The sequence below is a fragment of the Triturus cristatus genome, chromosome 1_2 (assembly GCF_964204655.1).
Source record: "Triturus cristatus chromosome 1_2, aTriCri1.1, whole genome shotgun sequence".
Classification (NCBI taxonomy): Eukaryota; Metazoa; Chordata; class Amphibia; order Caudata; family Salamandridae; genus Triturus; species Triturus cristatus.
This window is the reverse complement of record NC_140580.1, coordinates 905,561,332-905,578,184: the sequence shown is the minus strand read 5'-3', so window position 1 is coordinate 905,578,184 and position 16,853 is coordinate 905,561,332. Positions and strand designations below refer to the sequence as shown.

The window sequence follows — 16,853 nt, the reverse complement described above, 5'->3', positions numbered from 1 at the left end:
TGTAATGATATAATAATCATCAGGTATGAGAACTTCAAAATTCCCAAGGACACGAGGAGGTGCACTACAGATGCCGGTGCTCTAACTGTGCTATGTATGTGAAGGAGACTTGCACTGATAGTGAGTGTGAGTGTTTTATACTAGAACTCCCTGTACTGTAACGATATACGGATATGAGGGAAGATTCAATGGAATTGCACATGCTGTGCCTTCTTCCTCTTAGGGCATAGTGCAGATGCCTTCCATCTGACGTACGCATCATTTTAAAGTATCCAATATGAACTTAAACTGCTGCTAGCTGTACCAGGTTTGTGTATGTGAGGGAAGCATGCACACCTTCTGCCCACGCTGCACATGCCGTATGAGAATTAGTGAATCCATTTTACTAAGCTTCAAAAAGCAAAAGCCAAAACAGTTGGCTTTGTCTGTGCTTGTTTAAGAGTACACTGCTTTTTAACCAGAAAACCAGCTAACTAAAACCACACTGAGAGTGTGTCCGGCACATAATTTAGTACTGGGAAAATGGTTGTCTTTTTGATTTGTGATTTTATGGCTCATTTTGGCTATAACTGTGTTAAGAAATTGATTATTATTTTGGCTGCTTTAATACGTTATGTGTGAAAATGCTAAATTCTATAACAATATCACTACGATTCACAGAAACTGATTAAGTAGCACAGTGCACATAAGATGTGAAACAATCCCAGGTATTTGTTGATTCTGATAATAAAACACACTTTGTGAAATCTTCACATTCCTGCCCAGTCTCACTTGCAGCCTTAGGTGGGTTGTTTACCATCTCATATGGATTTGAATGAACATTATGTACCTGGTGCAGTTTTGATCACACTCACAATGCCACATATTGCATTGTGTGTCTGGTTTCCAGCCATTATGGTTTCCAGTCCTAGGCTCCCACAGCTGAAAAACAAGAGTAGTCCTTTACACACAGAAGGTCATACATTCCCAGGGACAGTATTTACACCATGTCATGCGAACACTAAAAAACAAGCAAAAGAATTCAAGCCAAATAGGCCGCATCAGCCATTCCCACTCTGTAAAAACATGAATTGAGTATAGAAACATTAGGTTTCATGGTACTGAAATTATTTCCCCAAATTACCACACTGCGCAGAAGGAAAAAGTTACTTATCTGTAACAATCAGGTTGAGTTGCGGTTGGACCCCTGTGCCTCTTTAAGAACACCTCAATAAGCTGCTGGAAGCAACAAAATTCTAGGAATTGGAGTGCCAATTCTCCAGATACATGGACTGTGGATTTGGATGCAACGGTGGTCCCTCTGTGGACGAAGCAAGCTTCCCAGATGTGGCAAATTGCAGACTAAGTACTGACAGTTCTAGCAGAAGGGAAAATCATGAGTTTTGGAGCATTCCTGTATTTATTTAGTAGACAAGAGCATTATCACCTTTCCAGCAGAAATTATGTATAAAAAGAGCAGAAGTGTTACATAGCATCACATGCAGTTGTGGTTGGAAACATTACCCAAAGTACAGTATTGAAACAATTGTACAAAGATGCTGATTTGAGAGAGATGATCAATGAAACAATATAAAACAAGTCAAGCAGTCTTAACTTGTTTACACTTTGGTCATTATGTATGATTTTATGTCTTCTTCCTCTAAATCTCATGAGATGATTCATTTGCTTGCCTTCAAAGTCAGTCAATGTTGGGCAAGCTGATGGTTCATGTTGAGGCAATGAGGATCACTGCAGTCACATTTTAGATATGACAAAAAGAAGTGAAATGTTTAAAAAAACAGCTCCAAGCATTCATCCTCAATAAGATCCTACCTACCCAGACCCTTGGCGAGATGGGTCAGAGGTTCTAACATGCAGCCTGTGAGGATGTTTGCCTGATATGTAGCCTACCTATCTACAGGACTGGAGTCACAGGCTCTGATGACTTTGACGAAGGCTGCATGCCACAAGGCCATGGGCAACCCTGAGATGAGGGAATGGTTGGATGTCCAACTCTCTTCATTTCGCAAAGGCCTAAGAAGTGATTTGTTTGTATATAATTGGATCATTATTGCCTATTATGTCTTCTTGTGTACACCTTAAAGGTATGATCCTTAATATCGAGGATCCTACAAATTACTCATAAATCATGGGTTGTTTCATGCTATTGAAGACTGATTCCACTGATCTCACTCATTTTCCTTCCCTTAGAATGATCCATTTGTGTGTGTAGGTGTGAAAATATCCCATAACAATCGATCCACAGAGCGTACCCCAGTAACAAGGGCGGAGGGCACCTAGAGGTTTAACAATGATGTTTTGTCTTTTCACATGGGATGAACAGATCAATGCCCGGAATCCCATTTGTAAAAGAATGTGCTGAGAATATTGGTCTTAAGATGCCTCTTATTTGTCTCCTCATCAGTTCCCTCCAGTAGACCTTCTTAATCATTGTCTACTCCCTGGCAAGGAGCTGACAGCATGGAATGTGATGTGGCAGGCCCCAAATCTACAGGGCCATCATGGACATCTGAAAATAATGTGTGCATCTCTCCTTCAGTATGTAATAAACTAGTAGAAAGTAGGGATACCTTTACTCGTCATGCGTGTCACCAAAAGTGACAGGTGTGTGTGTGTCACCAAAAGTGACAGCTGGTGCGCAAAAAGTTTGGGGACATGATGGATGTGTGGCAGTCCTACCAAGAGATGAGCGGTAGGGTGTGGCACATAGTTTGTGGCAGCGTGTGTGCAGGGGTTGAAGGCGTTGTTAGGCTAGCAGGGCCTTTAGGTTGTGTAAAGAAAAATGTGTGCCCAAAAGTGTCTTCATGGCCATGTTTTAAAACTGTGATGGCAGTGCTGTGACAGAGGGTGTTTAGGCATGCTGAGCTGTGAATGTCCAGGCCTTCCTCAAATCCCCACACCCCCAAGGTTGGCAGTGTGAGGTTCATGAAAAGCTTGTCCTTAAAAGTGCCAGGGTGTTTCTGTCCTTAAAAGTGACACCTTGTGAGCAAAAAGTTTGGGGACATGATGAATGTGTTGCAGCCCTAAAGGAGCTGAGCTGTGTGTGGGTGTGGCACAAGGTTTGTGCCAAAGTTTGTGCAGGTGTTGAAGGCATTGTTAGGCTAGCAGGGCCTTAAGGTTATGTAAAGAGAAATGTGTGTGCAAAGAATGGCCTTCATGTAAGAGGGGGATGTCTGGGCATGTTTAAATGTGTGCAGAGCAAAGCTGAGAAGAGGAAAAAACTAATCAGGCAGTCCCAAGCTTCCCACGAGACTCAAGGGGTTAGGCTCACAAGTCACAATGTAAAAACACACAAGAACAATAGGACAATTTCCCAGGTAAGGGCTTTGACAAGTAGGTGTCAAAGTGCTAAGATGACAAAAGTTGTGAGCAAAGCTGAGAAGAGGAAAAAAACCGAATCAAACAGGCCCAGCCTTCCCAGGAGAATGAGTCCCAAACACAGCTGATTACGCAACCCTCCCCTCAGCAGACAATAGTTTAATTAACAGATGTCATAATGCTAAGAGGTGCATCTAACACACAAAGCCCTGATTAGAAAATGTACCCTAGTCATCCGGCATGTCCCTAAACATCAGAGGGCGCTTATCTTCCCAGGTGATTCACAAACACAGCCGATTACCCAGCTCTTCCCAGGACAGGAAGTAGGTTTAATTAACAGATGTTAAAGGGGGCAACTAGCATACGCTGTACATTGGTCAGAAAATTTTCCCACCCAGGGACCCCGCTACCTGGTTCTAAACCCCACCTCCATAAGGAATGGTGACCTAATAAGCAGGCCAGGACAGGTGTAAAAGCATACTTTGGGGTCAGCAGAAATAGCCATTCAAAAACGCCTTGTGGAACGACATACGTGGATTGTTATGCTGCACAGGATCAACTCAGGAATTTAAAGGGAATAATGGATCAGAGCAACTTATCACAGATTGACGCCGCCTGCTACACATTATGGGATGAAGGTAAAATAGGGGGGCTGGTGCAATGTTGCATGTTTAAGGTTTTATTTAAAGTATTGGTGGCAATGCATTTAAGGTGAAGAAGGTTGTATTTTAAAAGGGTACCTAGCGCTATGTAGGACTGTATTCATAATGTTTTAATTAATATATGATGTGGGGTTGTGGGTTGGTGTCTAATGTGAATAAGGTTGGAGGTGAAATGTGGTTGTCATTTTAGGTTTTTAAAAGGCGCAAAGCGCAAGGGAACTACTTGTAATGTGAATAAAGGCTGTTTTGGTTGTGGCGCAGGGTTGTAACCTTAAGATTATGCAGGTTATAGAAACCTTTTACCATGTTGGGGGCCGCTTAATGTGGGTACTGCTAGAGGGTGTAAATGCCTGCAACTCATGTTTTAAAGGGTGTTTAAAACATGTTGGGCTGTTATATGAAGTGAATAATGGCGTTTTTTGAAGCATTGCGTTTAATGGTATGTATGTAGGCATTTAATGTTAATAGGGGTGTTAATAGGGGTGGTGCTGTGGGGTTGGCACAGAGGTTGCAAGGTGTGTATTTAAGGTGCATAATGCTAGAGGCCTTAAGAGGGTCCTGAAAGGTTGTCAGCGCACACTATATAATATACATTGTATACAGGTCAAAATAAATAAATAATACAAATAGGTACTCACCAACATGTGTAGAGGCTCTGCAGAGGCGGGGGTCAAACGGCTGGTTCCCAATCTGAACCCTGTGCTTCAGGATGTGGCAGGCTCAGCAGTTGCGTCCAGGGTTTGGGGTGGTCAAAGTCCCACAGCATATTTTAAAATAAAGCCCCCGGAGCACGCTGAGGCCCGTGCGGTGCTCAGGAGTTGAGGGCCGAGGGTGGTCCTGGGGTGGTGTGGTGTGGTGGTCGAGGCCCCTGCATTAATAAAGGCCCCAGAGCCCGCGGGTCCAGGCGGGGCTCTGGGGATTGCTCCTGGCACAGTTTTATAAAATAAAGGCCCCCAGAGTCTGCTTCCTGCCTTGGTACTCTGGGGGGCTTCTGTGGCCTTGAGGTGGTGTGGGGGCACGAGGCCCGTTTTATGGAAAAAAAAGGCCCCCAGAGCCCGCTTCCAAGCGTGGCACTCTGGGGGCTTGTGCAGGCGCTGTGGGGCTTGAGGCCCGATTTTTTTAAAAAAATGATGCCCCCGGAGCCCGCTGTGCTCCATGCGCAGCTCCGGGGTTGTTTGGCCGAGCGCGGCATGGTCCGCTGGGCGGGGGCTCGCGGCCCCGATTTAAAAAAAAAAATGAAGCCCCCGGAGCCCGCTGTCCAAGTGCAGGGCTCCAGGGCTTGTGCAGGCGCGGTGTCATGGGGCGGGCGCGAAGCCCGTTTTATGAAAAAAAAAGAAATGTCCTCAGAGCCCGCTTCCAAGTGGGGCTTGTGCAGGGGCTGTGGGGCTCGCGGGCCAGAATTTTTAAAAATGAAACCTGGAGCCTGCTGTCCTCCCTGCAGAGCTCCGGGGGTAATGTGTGGCGCTGTGGGGCTCACGGACCCGATTTTTAAAAAATGAAGCCCCCGGAGCCCGCTGTCCTCCCTTCGGAGCTCTGGGGGTAATGTGTGGCGATGTGGGGCTCGCGGCCCCGATTTTTGAAAAATGAAGCCCCCGGAACCCGGGGTCCTCCCTGCGGAGCTCCGGGGGTAATGTGTGATGTGTGGCAGTGTGGGGGATCGCAACCCCGATTAAAAAATAAAAAATAAAAAAATAAGCATGGCCCCCAGAGCCCGCTTACCACATGTGCTGCTCTGGGGGATGGGGAGGCTGCCGGCGTTTCCTCAGATCCCACGTGGGTCTTCATGGCGGTGGAGGGAACAGGGAGCCTCCTCTTCGTGACTGTGAGGGCAGGACCAGCCCCTTCCGTGATGTCACGGGACTCCCCTGACATCATTGAAGGCACGGGCCCTGCCCTCGCAAACGGGGATGAGGGAGCTCCAGGCAGGGATTCCTCCAACGTGACTGGGCCCCAAGCGGGCAAGCAATAAATAAAATGTAAAACGTATTAGCTGCGTCCCTGCGGCATGTCTTTTTTTTTTTCAAATGAGGCATATTTATTTAGCACAACATAGCCCGAGTGTGGGCATTCAATAAAATTAAAAATGTATTTACAGCCACAGGGACCATATAGCAGCGTCCCTGTGGCTATTGTTTTGTTTTCTAAGGGGTGTCATTTTATATAGCGCAAACTGGACCTGAGGTTTTGGAGCGCTTTTTGGAGCCACTGTTAAATTACACATGGGGTAAATTCATTTCTGGTAGGCATGGGTAGATTAAGTGATTTGCCCAGAAACACAGGTTATGGCACATGGTTTTTTCTCATGCTTTTAAATGTATGCTAATGCTCTCTCCAAGCCAGCGCTATTAAAATACATGCTTTTGCACTCCCCAGGCAGCACTTTTAAATGCCGCCCAGAGTGTGTATATAGTGTAGACCATGCTGCGCATAATGTATTTAGGGGAGGATTGTGACTGCTTTTTTTCCTAGGAGATATATTTTTGTTACTTGCAGTTTATTAGTAAAATTCTAACCTGTCGCTATGGTTATTATACGGTTGCAAAGAACAACTTGAGGATTATATACTATGGATATGCACAAACGTTATGAGTGTCCATGCGTTGGGGCTTGTGGGTAGAAATTAAGAGCTTGTTGTTAAAAAGGTAGCGGCATGTACCTAGATGTTGTTGTACGCAGTCTCTATGTAAGGATGCTTGTCTCTAGATAATATGTAGTTATGTTTTCTAAGGTTAATGCGACAAACTGTAATGCAGCGTTTATGAGGTGTAGTTTGAAACAGACATTTTTTTTATCTAACCCTAAACACTGGACTTACCGGTAATAACCATCACCGACGCAGAAATGCTAGCCCGGCAAGCAGGTATATGTATTTAGAGTTGTGTAGTTCTGAGTAGTTTTTGTACACCGCTGTCTCAGTAACTCTGCTTTTCTAATGGTATTCTCATATATGTATGTTTTTATAGATTATGATACCAATGTACAACTAAATCTTGATGATATAAAGCAGTACCTGGGGTCTCAAGACGCTTTGCAGAGTGTGCAGGATACCGTGGTTCTTTCAGGTAAATCAAAAAATGCCATGTTCTTTAAACTGCCTAAGACTTAGACTTTGTTAGACCAAAAACCCCTGGGGCGTACTGTAGGAGAGCTCCTCAGAAGGGACTGCTAAGGCCTTGTTTATACCGCAAATGTGATTATTTTTTTCTTTGCAGGGTCCTCAGAGTCATGCATGGCCGACGCCGCTTTGCAAGAGGCTGCACAGCCGACAAAAGAAAAACCGCTAAAGAGGAAATCTTCAACATCTGGAAATGGACCTGTGACAAAGAAAGGAGCTGGCAAAAGACCTCTAAAAGGTGTGTTTTTACAAAAGGGTGCGAAAAAAGAAGTCTGTATTTTATTATCGCCAGTAGAAGGGGGCATCGCCGTGTAGTAGGGGTTGTATAAAGGGGGCGAGTAGAAATGAATGTGGTGGGATGTCTGTGGGTAGTGTAAGCATCTTATACATGTTCTTTATTTTTTCTAATATATATATTTTTTATCTTACATTCTAGGAGCCGTTCAAAAGAACCATGGAGATGATTCGTGTAAGGTCAGGAGGTCTGCGAAACCATTAATGGACATAACAAAGACAGTTCAGAACGCAGAGCCTGCAGCAAAAGGTGTGAGTAGGCGTGTGCGCCAGGACAAGCTCTGCACATACTACACGCACATACAACAGAGAACAGGCACTGCTGTGAAATGCCAAATCAAGCCCTCTGCCAAAATGTTGAACACTCCTACAGGAATGTCTATTCTACAACGGGTGGGGGAAAACAGCGGAGACGTGCTTCCAAACCCAGACAACCAGACAACGTAATGCCTGTTCGGTGTAAAAGCGATGTTGCGTATCTGAACCCTCTCCATGCCTCAAAAGGGCACCCCCTCTCAAACAAATCCACCCTTAACAAGAAGCAGAGGATCAGGAACCCCAACACGGTCCTTTAAACCTCAAGAAGAATCAGCTGGTCCCGAAGTCCCAAGCAGGCACTTTAGACCTCGATATGAAACAGGTGGTCCCTGAGCCCCAAACTATGCCTCTAGATCTTTCATAAAAAAATATTGTGACATCTATGAATGAGCCCTCTACACCCCTGATCTCTAATGGGCCAGCGGTTGTGACAGCAGTTGTAGAAGATCTGGTACAGCCCCAACCCCCTTAAGTGAATCGCCTCTCAAGAAATTATCTTAAGAAGAAGCAGGGGGTACAGGCGTTACAAATGGAAACAGCAGCAGATCCCTTAATTAAGCCCCTTACACCGCAGACCCCTACCCACACCCTGAAACCCTCTATAGTTTCAAATAAACTAACAGCATCTATAGAGGGGCTCCACCTAGACCAACCCCCAAAACCTGCTATAATCATGCCTGATGGTCAGAGTCTGAAAATGCTCAACCCTCAGGACCCCCTTATAATGGCGGCAGCGGGTGTCTCAAGACGTTGACAGGGTTGATAGACAAACTTGATAGAACCTCAGAAGCAGCGCACAAGGGTCCTTTTAAAACGTACAATGGGGATTTGTATAGGGATGTTAGACATTCACCCTCCAACAACACTGACAATTCCTTAGCCGATAGGGCCCTCGATTATTTTGACGGCCATTTAAACTCCCCAACCCTTTTTTCACCTATCATCCCTCCCGGAGCGTACGACCCAACCAGCCCCGCGGTCAGTTTAAACCACACATCACCAGCAATATACGGCGATAATAGTACGGGTTGGGACGACTGGTCAAATCAGGATTTGGAGGGCGTATTTGATAATAGTACGGGCTGGGACGACTGTACAGATCCGGGTTTGGAGGGCGTATTTAGTGAGGACCTTTCCATGGCCGCCCCGTGGTGTTCGCACTGGGACCCTGTGTCTATGATCCCACCGGTCCCTCAGTTACAGAATGTTGTTGTGATGGACAGGGCGAGAGATGTTCCGGCGGTGTTACAGGCAGTTGTAGAACCAAAACACTGTATTCATCCCTAATCTGCCGCAATATGATTCTGTAAACCCAAAAGAGGCACTAGGGGCCCATGTGAAAGATATACAGCTGGCGGTCAGAAAGTTAAAACGCCAAGCGAACACCGCCACCTTAAAACTAGGGGTGTGCGATAGCGGCGATGGGGACGGGCTGGAGGCGCAGCGAAAGATACTACAAATGGTTGACAAGTGTAAAAGGGTGATCCTACAAACATGTCATACAACAATGGCCGACATATTGAGTATCCCCTCGTGACTAGGCATACGTAGGCCCCTAAAGAACCATCATGCCCCGGGTCTTAATAAAAGTAAGCGCAAATATAAATATAGCAATAAGGTCCATACGGTGCCGACAAAGTCCCTGCGCTTCCTACGCTTGCTCAAGCGTAAAAAGTACAGGGAACCTCTCAAACAAAGGCATACAGTTTCACAAACAACATCTGAATCACATATACCAATACCATGTACCCTACATTACATAAGTTCAGAAGAGAACCGTCCGAGGGGGGTACAAGTGAAGGGATCAAGGGGTAGAGCAACAACACACCAAGACCAGGAACACACAGAAGGGCCGAGGGTTGGGTCTGTAGCAGAGGCCTCTATGAGCACGTCGCCCACCGACACAAACTATACTGCTCAGATATGATGGGGTAGGCTACCTAGAAAAGTATGGTCCCGTAAAAAACAAAAGTGGGCTAATAGCGCTAAGCAGTGCAGGCTTTTAATAAGCAAACTAAAGAAATCCAGAATATGCGCTACACAGATGCTCAAAAGAACCCCAGAGCCCGGGCTAAACCAGAATCCCCAAAATGATACAGCAGCAAACTCCCCCATAAGTCAGATTCCTCAAGATGAGGATTCAGAGGCAGTGTTCTTAGAGAGCGTTAGAAGCTACAGTCGTACTGTAGAGAGATTTAACGCTACAGAACACTACGAGGAGTTTAGGTTTATTAACCTACATCAGATAAGGTCCTCCACGCACGGGCTTTTAGCCTTACATCAGGCTGTGCAAACACTCATAGAAAGGTTGTTACGCGATGTGAGTCCTAATGATTTTTTCCAGCTATGCTTCCAGGGGCAGGGTATTGACCGTCCTTTGTTCACCAAACGAAGGTCCCTCGATGTGTTTGATGCTGTGGAATTTCTAGAAAACCTCTTGAGGCTTTTTCAGAGTAAGGCTGAACTAGTTGCCTATGGCACTTTCAGAGTCATAGCCCTCATTGTACGGGGTCGTGAGGGGGGGTGTTTCCAGGCCTTTAAAGAGCGTCCTATACAGCAAGGTAATTGGTAAGAAACCACGTTGGTTGCTCAACTTTAACAACGGAGCAGTCAACACATGTCTGGCGGCCAGCAACGTGGGGTTGCTGATGGGGCGCAACACCACCGACGCTGTCATCCTGTCTAGAGCGGCTGAAGTATAAACCAAAGGAAATGATGGACGGAGTGTTGAACATTGCAAGCACTCACCCCCAGTCAACTGATCTGGGTTAAATCCATCACCGTTCTTTAGCCCACTCTGCCACCCCAGTTCAGACATGGCCATATGCAAATCAGTCTGACCCTGTGCCTCATGGGAACAGTCCAGCCCGAACTGCCAAGCCATGTCTTCCCTGGACCGGAAACAAGCTTCCTAGGACCGGTTTCTGGCATTTCAGCCGTCTTCAGCCAGGCTTGCTTGAATCCAGTGGCAAAGTGAGCAAGGGACTCATGTCTGAGCATACCCTGCCAACTTATGGCGAACAAAGTATAAACCAAAGGAAATGATGGACGGAGTGTTGAGCATTGCAAGCACTCACCCCCAGTCAACTGATCTGGGTTAAATCCATCACCGTTCTTTAGCCCACTCTGCCACCCCAGTTCAGACATGGCCATTTGCAAATCAGTCTGACCCTGTGCCTCATGGGAACAGTCCAGCCCGAACTGCCAAGCCATGTCTTCCCTGGACCGGAAACAAGCTTCCTAGGACCGGTTTCTGGCATTTCAGCCGTCTTCAGCCAGGCTTGCTTGAATCCAGTGGCAAAGTGAGCAAGGGACTCACGTCTGAGCATACCCTGCCAACTTATGGCGAACAAAGTATAAACCAAAGGAAATGATGGACGGAGTGTTGAACATTGCAAGCACTCACCCCCAGTCAACTGATCTGGGTTAAATCCATCACCGTTCTTTAGCCCACTCTGCCACCCCAGTTCAGACATGGCCATATGCAAATCAGTCTGACCCTGTGCCTCATGGGAACAGTCCAGCCCGAACTGCCAAGCCATGTCTTCCCTGGACCGGAAACAAGCTTCCTAGGAACGGTTTCTGGCATTTCAGCCGTCTTCAGCCAGGCTTGCTTGAATCCAGTGGCAAAGTGAGCAAGGGACTCACGTCTGAGCATACCCTGCCAACTTATGGCGAACAAAGTATAAACCAAAGGAAATGATGGATGGAGTGTTGAACATTGCAAGCACTCACCCCCAGTCAACTGATCTGGGTTAAATCCATCACCGTTCTTTAGCCCACTCTGCCACCCCAGTTCAGACATGGCCATATGCAAATCAGTCTGACCCTGTGCCTCATGGGAACAGTCCAGCCTGAACTGCCAAGCCATGTCTTCCCTGGACCGGAAACAAGCTTCCTAGGACCGGTTTCTGGCATTTCAGCCGCCTTCGGCCAGGCTTGCTTGAATCCAGTGGCAAAGTGAGCAAGGGACTCACGTCTGAGCATACCCTGCCAACTTATGGCGAACAAAGTATAAACCAAAGGAAATGATGGACGATGTGTTGAACATTGCAAGCACTCACCCCCAGTCAACTGATCTGGGTTAAATCCATCACCGTTCTTTAGCCCACTCTGCCACCCCAGTTCAGACATGGCCATATGCAAATCAGTCTGACCCTGTGCCTCATGGGAACAGTCCAGCCCGAACTGCCAAGCCATGTCTTCCCTGGACCGGAAACAAGCTTCCTAGGACCGGTTTCTGGCATTTCAGCCGTCTTCAGCCAGGCTTGCTGAAGCCCATGAGGTTCTTGAAATTTCCTCCAGACCGCATGGCCGGCTTTGGCGACATAGGTCTTTTTGAGAACTATTTTGCCGTTACAGTGAAAGTTCTTTATCACAATGGTTCTTGGAAGTACTTTACAACCGGGGAATGTGTGAAAAACAAGACCGTATATGTCCTTCACCACAAAATCACTTTTAAGGTATCTTGAACCTTAAAAGTTTTCTGGGAGTCAAGTACGTGTGCACACATTGCGACCATATATACAACACTAAGGCACATCATCAGTGTGAAATACATTGTAAGATGTGTCAGAGGGATGGGTGCGTCGTAGACGTCGCACTGAAGGTGTTGTGTCATAACTGTAAGATGTTTTGTCGCTCGCAAAATTGCTTGGGCATACACCGCAAAGCTGTTAAATACAGCCCTAAAATGGATTGCCAAGAGTGTGGCTGGTATGTGTCGACAGATCACAAATGCAAAGGCATGAAATGCCCAAGGTGTCAGATTCCATGTAGGGGAGGATTTGTACACCATTGTTACATGGTTAAAGGCAGGCCCCAGACCAAAACCGAAGATTACATCGTTTTTGATATAGAGTGCACACAAGAGACGGAGGTACACCAACCCAACTATATTTACATCCACCATCTAACTTCCGATGACTGCTGGGAGTTTGAGGGGCGAACGTGCGTTGGTGATTTCCTTAATACATTCATTCAGTCCAAATTCAAAGGGTATACCATGCTGGCCCATAGCTCAAAAGCATACGATTCATTCTTTATTTTACAGAATATGATTCGTGAAAAGGTGCAAGTAGAACTCATCACTCAAGGTTCCAAGCTGATGTTGTTAATGGCTGGCCAGTTACAAATAAGGTTCATAGACATCCTGAATTTCCTACCCATGAAATTGAGCAAGCTGCCAAAAGCCTTTGGTTTCCCCGGGTGTAAAGGTTATTTTCCACACTTTTTTAACACCTGGGCGAACCAGAATTATGTGGGGCCCATGCCGCCTCCGGACAGCTACGGGGTTGATTATATGATGCCTGCTGAGAAAGAGAGCTTTCTACAGTGGTACTCTGAAAACCGTGAAAAGGAGTTTCATTTTCAAACCGAGTTGAAAGTCTATTGCCAGGCCGATGTAATGATCCCGAGACAGGCTTGCAACCTCTTCATAGATGGTGTGGTGCCATGACTAAGAAAGTCAGGGTCTTGAAACCCAAGACGTCTCAAATGACAAAGTTGGTTGAATACATAGACCCTTTTCAAAACATCACATTGGCCTCCATGTGTATGTCCATCTACAAACACATGTTTTTAAGACCAAAAAGTATCGCTCTAGTGCCGCCAGACCTCTATAACGGTAAACAGAAACGTTATTGAACCCCGTCTATCCAATGGCTCATGCACGTCTCTGAGAAGGAAGACATACTTATTCAGCACGCTTTACAGGGTGGTGAATACCGCCTGGGTCCCTATTACCTGGATGGGTACGCTTTAATTAAGGGAGTGCCAATGGCCTTTGAATACAACGGCTGTTTTTACCACAGCTGTCCTCAGTGTTACAAACCCCACAAGTTTAACAGACTAATGGGTGCCAAATTTGAACACTTACACAGACGTACTCTGATGAGGGCCCAGTATATTGAAAAATGCAGCTTTGCGATGAGGGTCCTATGGGAGCATGAATGGTTAGATATGCTAGCAACCGACAGAGCACCGCTCTTTCCTTCAGAGTTGTGACTTACCACAACCTCTGGAACCCCGCGATGCCTTATGCGTACAAATGCCATACAAGTGTACAGGGCCGCTGGTGAGGGTGAGAAAATACACTATAATGATTTCACCAGTCTGTACCCATTTGTAAACAAAATGAAGGTATACCCCTTAGGACACCCTACCATCATATATAGAGACTTTAAGCCCCTTTCCGAATACTTTGGGCTAGTCAAATGTGAAATCTATCCTCCAAGGCAGCTTTACTTTCCAGTGGACTCATAAAGAGTCGATAGTAAGCTGATGTCCCCCCTCTGTCAAAAATGCGCCGTGTTTAAAGAGGTCGTGGTTGTAGTCACACCGAAGAACAAAGGTTGATCACAGGGACGTGGTGCAGCATCGAGGTCCAAGCTGCCTTAGAGAAAGGCTACAGACTCAGGAGAGTACACGAGGTGTGGCATTTTAAGAGGACCACGACACATCACTTTTCACGCTACATTAATTTGTTTCTCAGAGACAAACAGGAGGCCTCGGGATATCCCGATTGGTGTACTAGTCAAGATGCAAAGCAGAAATACATCGATGACTACCACACGCACGAGGGTATACGTTTACGGCCCCATTTGATAGAGGTCAACCCTGCCCGCCGACAGTTAGCCAAACTCTGCCTTAACTCCTTATGGGGAAAATTCATACAGCGTACAAACATGTTAAATACGACCTTAATAACAGATCCTGAAGAACTGTTTAAGTACCTTTTTGCCCCTTGTTACGAGGTGTCCAGCAGCGATTTTATCGATGAAGAGACCGCTGCTGTGTGCTGGAAATACACAAAGGAGTACCCCACAACGTGTAACAACATAAACATCTTCATAGCATGCTTCACGACAACACACGCCCGTCTAGAGGGGTTATGGATAAACTCCAGGACCGTTGCCTGTATCATGAAACTGACTCTGTGATTTTTCTGAGTAAACTGGGGGATGAAGATCCACCTCTTGGGGATTATCTAGGTAATTTTTACCAGCGAACTCAATAAGGATGAGCACATAATAGAATATACCTCAGCCGGGCCTAATACCTACTCGTACAAAACGAACACCAACAAAGTGTGCATGAAGGTCAAAGGTATAACATTAAACGTCAGCAACACCCTAAAAATTAATTTTGACAGTCTGAAGAATCTGGTGCAAGAATACTCTGCATCGGCTGATCGTGAAAATGATAGAACCATAGTTGTGAACCAGCCCTGCATGGTCAGATCCAAAAAGAAGTGGGAAATTAAAACCCAGCCCCTACATAAAACCTTATGTCCGTAGGGTCCTGACTACAGACTATAAAACACTGCCGTACGGTTATTAGGAGCATTAGAGAGGACACCAACAGCACAATGGACACGAGATTACAGCATCTGTTCTCCTGCGTGTTAGCAGGGCCCTCAAACTGCGGTAAAAGCTACTTTATAAAAAAGCTCTTTGAAAATGCTGCAGGTGCTTTATCCCAAACACCTAATAACATTGTGTGGCTTTATTCATGCTGGCAAGATCTTTATACAGACCTGTTCGCAGCTTCCCTCATATCAGAATTATAGAAGGTATACCCGATAATCTCAACGATGATGAGCTGCTACCCCCCGACCCTTGTAAACATGGTAAACATGGTAATTGTTGATGACCTTATGCGTGAAGGTGGTGACCATCCTGAGCTAGAGCGAGCTTTTACTCATTATTCACACCATCGCAATCTAAGCATATGCTACAGTGTGCAGAACTTGTTTTACAAGGGTAAGAACAGTCGCTCTATAGCACTCAACGCCTCATACCTTGTTTTATTTTAAAATCCCTGTGACAAACAGCAAATATTCATCATATCTACGCAGATGTACCCGGGAAACACACACTTCTTCATGGAGGCCTTTAACGACGCTACATCAAAACCCCACGGCTACCTGGTGGTAGACTTAAAAAATAACACTCTAGAAGACTACAGACTGAGGGCTGATATTTTTCCCCCAGTCGCTTACACCCCAAAGACTAAGTCCCGAGCTGAAGGCCTTTGATGATATTTGTAGCCCCTGCCCTTATAACCCAGGTGTTGACCATGTCTGACCGTCTACGCCGCAATTTGGCCCTCCTGAATATGTTGGTAACAGCCAGTCCCCAGCACAGAAAGACCCTCCTCTGCTCTGCTTCTGATGATTTAGTGGCTGCCATTTCAGAAATAGCTCTAAAACACCCTAAAAGGCAACGTCCCTATATCAAAGAGCCAGTTACAAGTGTTGAAGGAGAAGCGTCATCTTAACAAGAAGCTCAGTGATAAAAGGGCCTCACTCATCACCAAGAAGAAACTGGTGAAACAGTCTGGGGGTTTTATAGGCTCATTGCTGGGCATAGCTATACCCATAATTACAAGCCTCCTATCAGGACTGTGATGGAGCATGCCTCAAAGATGTATTTGGTTCCTAGACAACAGTTGGAGAAACTGGGCTCTTCTACGGACAATGCCTGGGATATACGTCGAAGTGAGACTCTACGACTGGATGCTAAAATTAAAGACATTTTGAAATGGACGGATCTAAACACGTACGACAAAGCTACCCTTTACACTGGCACCCTTAAAATTTTTCTAAGCTACTACAAGCAGTGGGATACCGAAAAAAATAAGCTAACTTTATATGCCCCGGACTCTGAACAGCCAGCAATGCCTGCGCCTGCTATGCACCCCCAACAGCCGCAGCCGACCCCGTCCCCGACCTCGGATATCTTTGTTGATGATCTCCTAAAAAATATAAGTCAGAGGCACAGGGCGGCCGCGCAAATGTTGATGAGTAAACTCGCCACTTCTAAAGATCTAAGAGCATGGAATGAGCGAGGTGAATTTCTCTACAAGGGGCAGCCAGTTGCTGGTTCACACATGTACGACCTAGTCAAAGGTCTCACACACCCCAAGCCCCTATCGCATCAAAATGCTCCTAGAGGTTGGGATCAGTTTCTACAAGCAGCCGCTGAACTCAACATCCCTTCCACACTCGTGGGTAATAACTGCTTGAAAGTTTAAAGACACCCCTCCCTCCATCACCGGCCGCCTCTGACACCCCTCTACTATCCCCCTCTTGGAGCACCCCACTTGCGCCGGCTGTACAGAGAAAAAGGCCATTGTCCAAAGCC

The 16,853-nt window shown here is 46.1% G+C and overlaps 2 protein-coding genes across 2 annotated transcripts in view; one reads left to right on the top strand and one right to left on the bottom strand.

Annotated features, from left to right (window-relative positions):
• The window catches only part of LOC146868287 (tumor necrosis factor receptor superfamily member 18-like), a 173,513-nt gene that overhangs the window by 35,890 nt on the left and 120,770 nt on the right, over positions 1–16,853 (bottom strand). The window contains exon 4 of the mRNA XM_085609633.1: positions 830–921. Within this exon, the coding sequence (XP_085465759.1) occupies positions 830–921 (92 nt within the window). The remainder of the gene's footprint in view (positions 1–829; positions 922–16,853) is intronic.
• On the top strand, positions 3,899–8,147 carry LOC146868288 (uncharacterized). Its single transcript, XM_085614194.1, has 4 exons — positions 3,899–3,956; positions 6,944–7,042; positions 7,193–7,333; positions 7,532–8,147. Exons 1-4 carry the CDS (start codon positions 3,899–3,901, stop codon positions 7,834–7,836), a joined length of 603 nt encoding a protein of 200 aa, XP_085470320.1. The 3' UTR covers positions 7,837–8,147.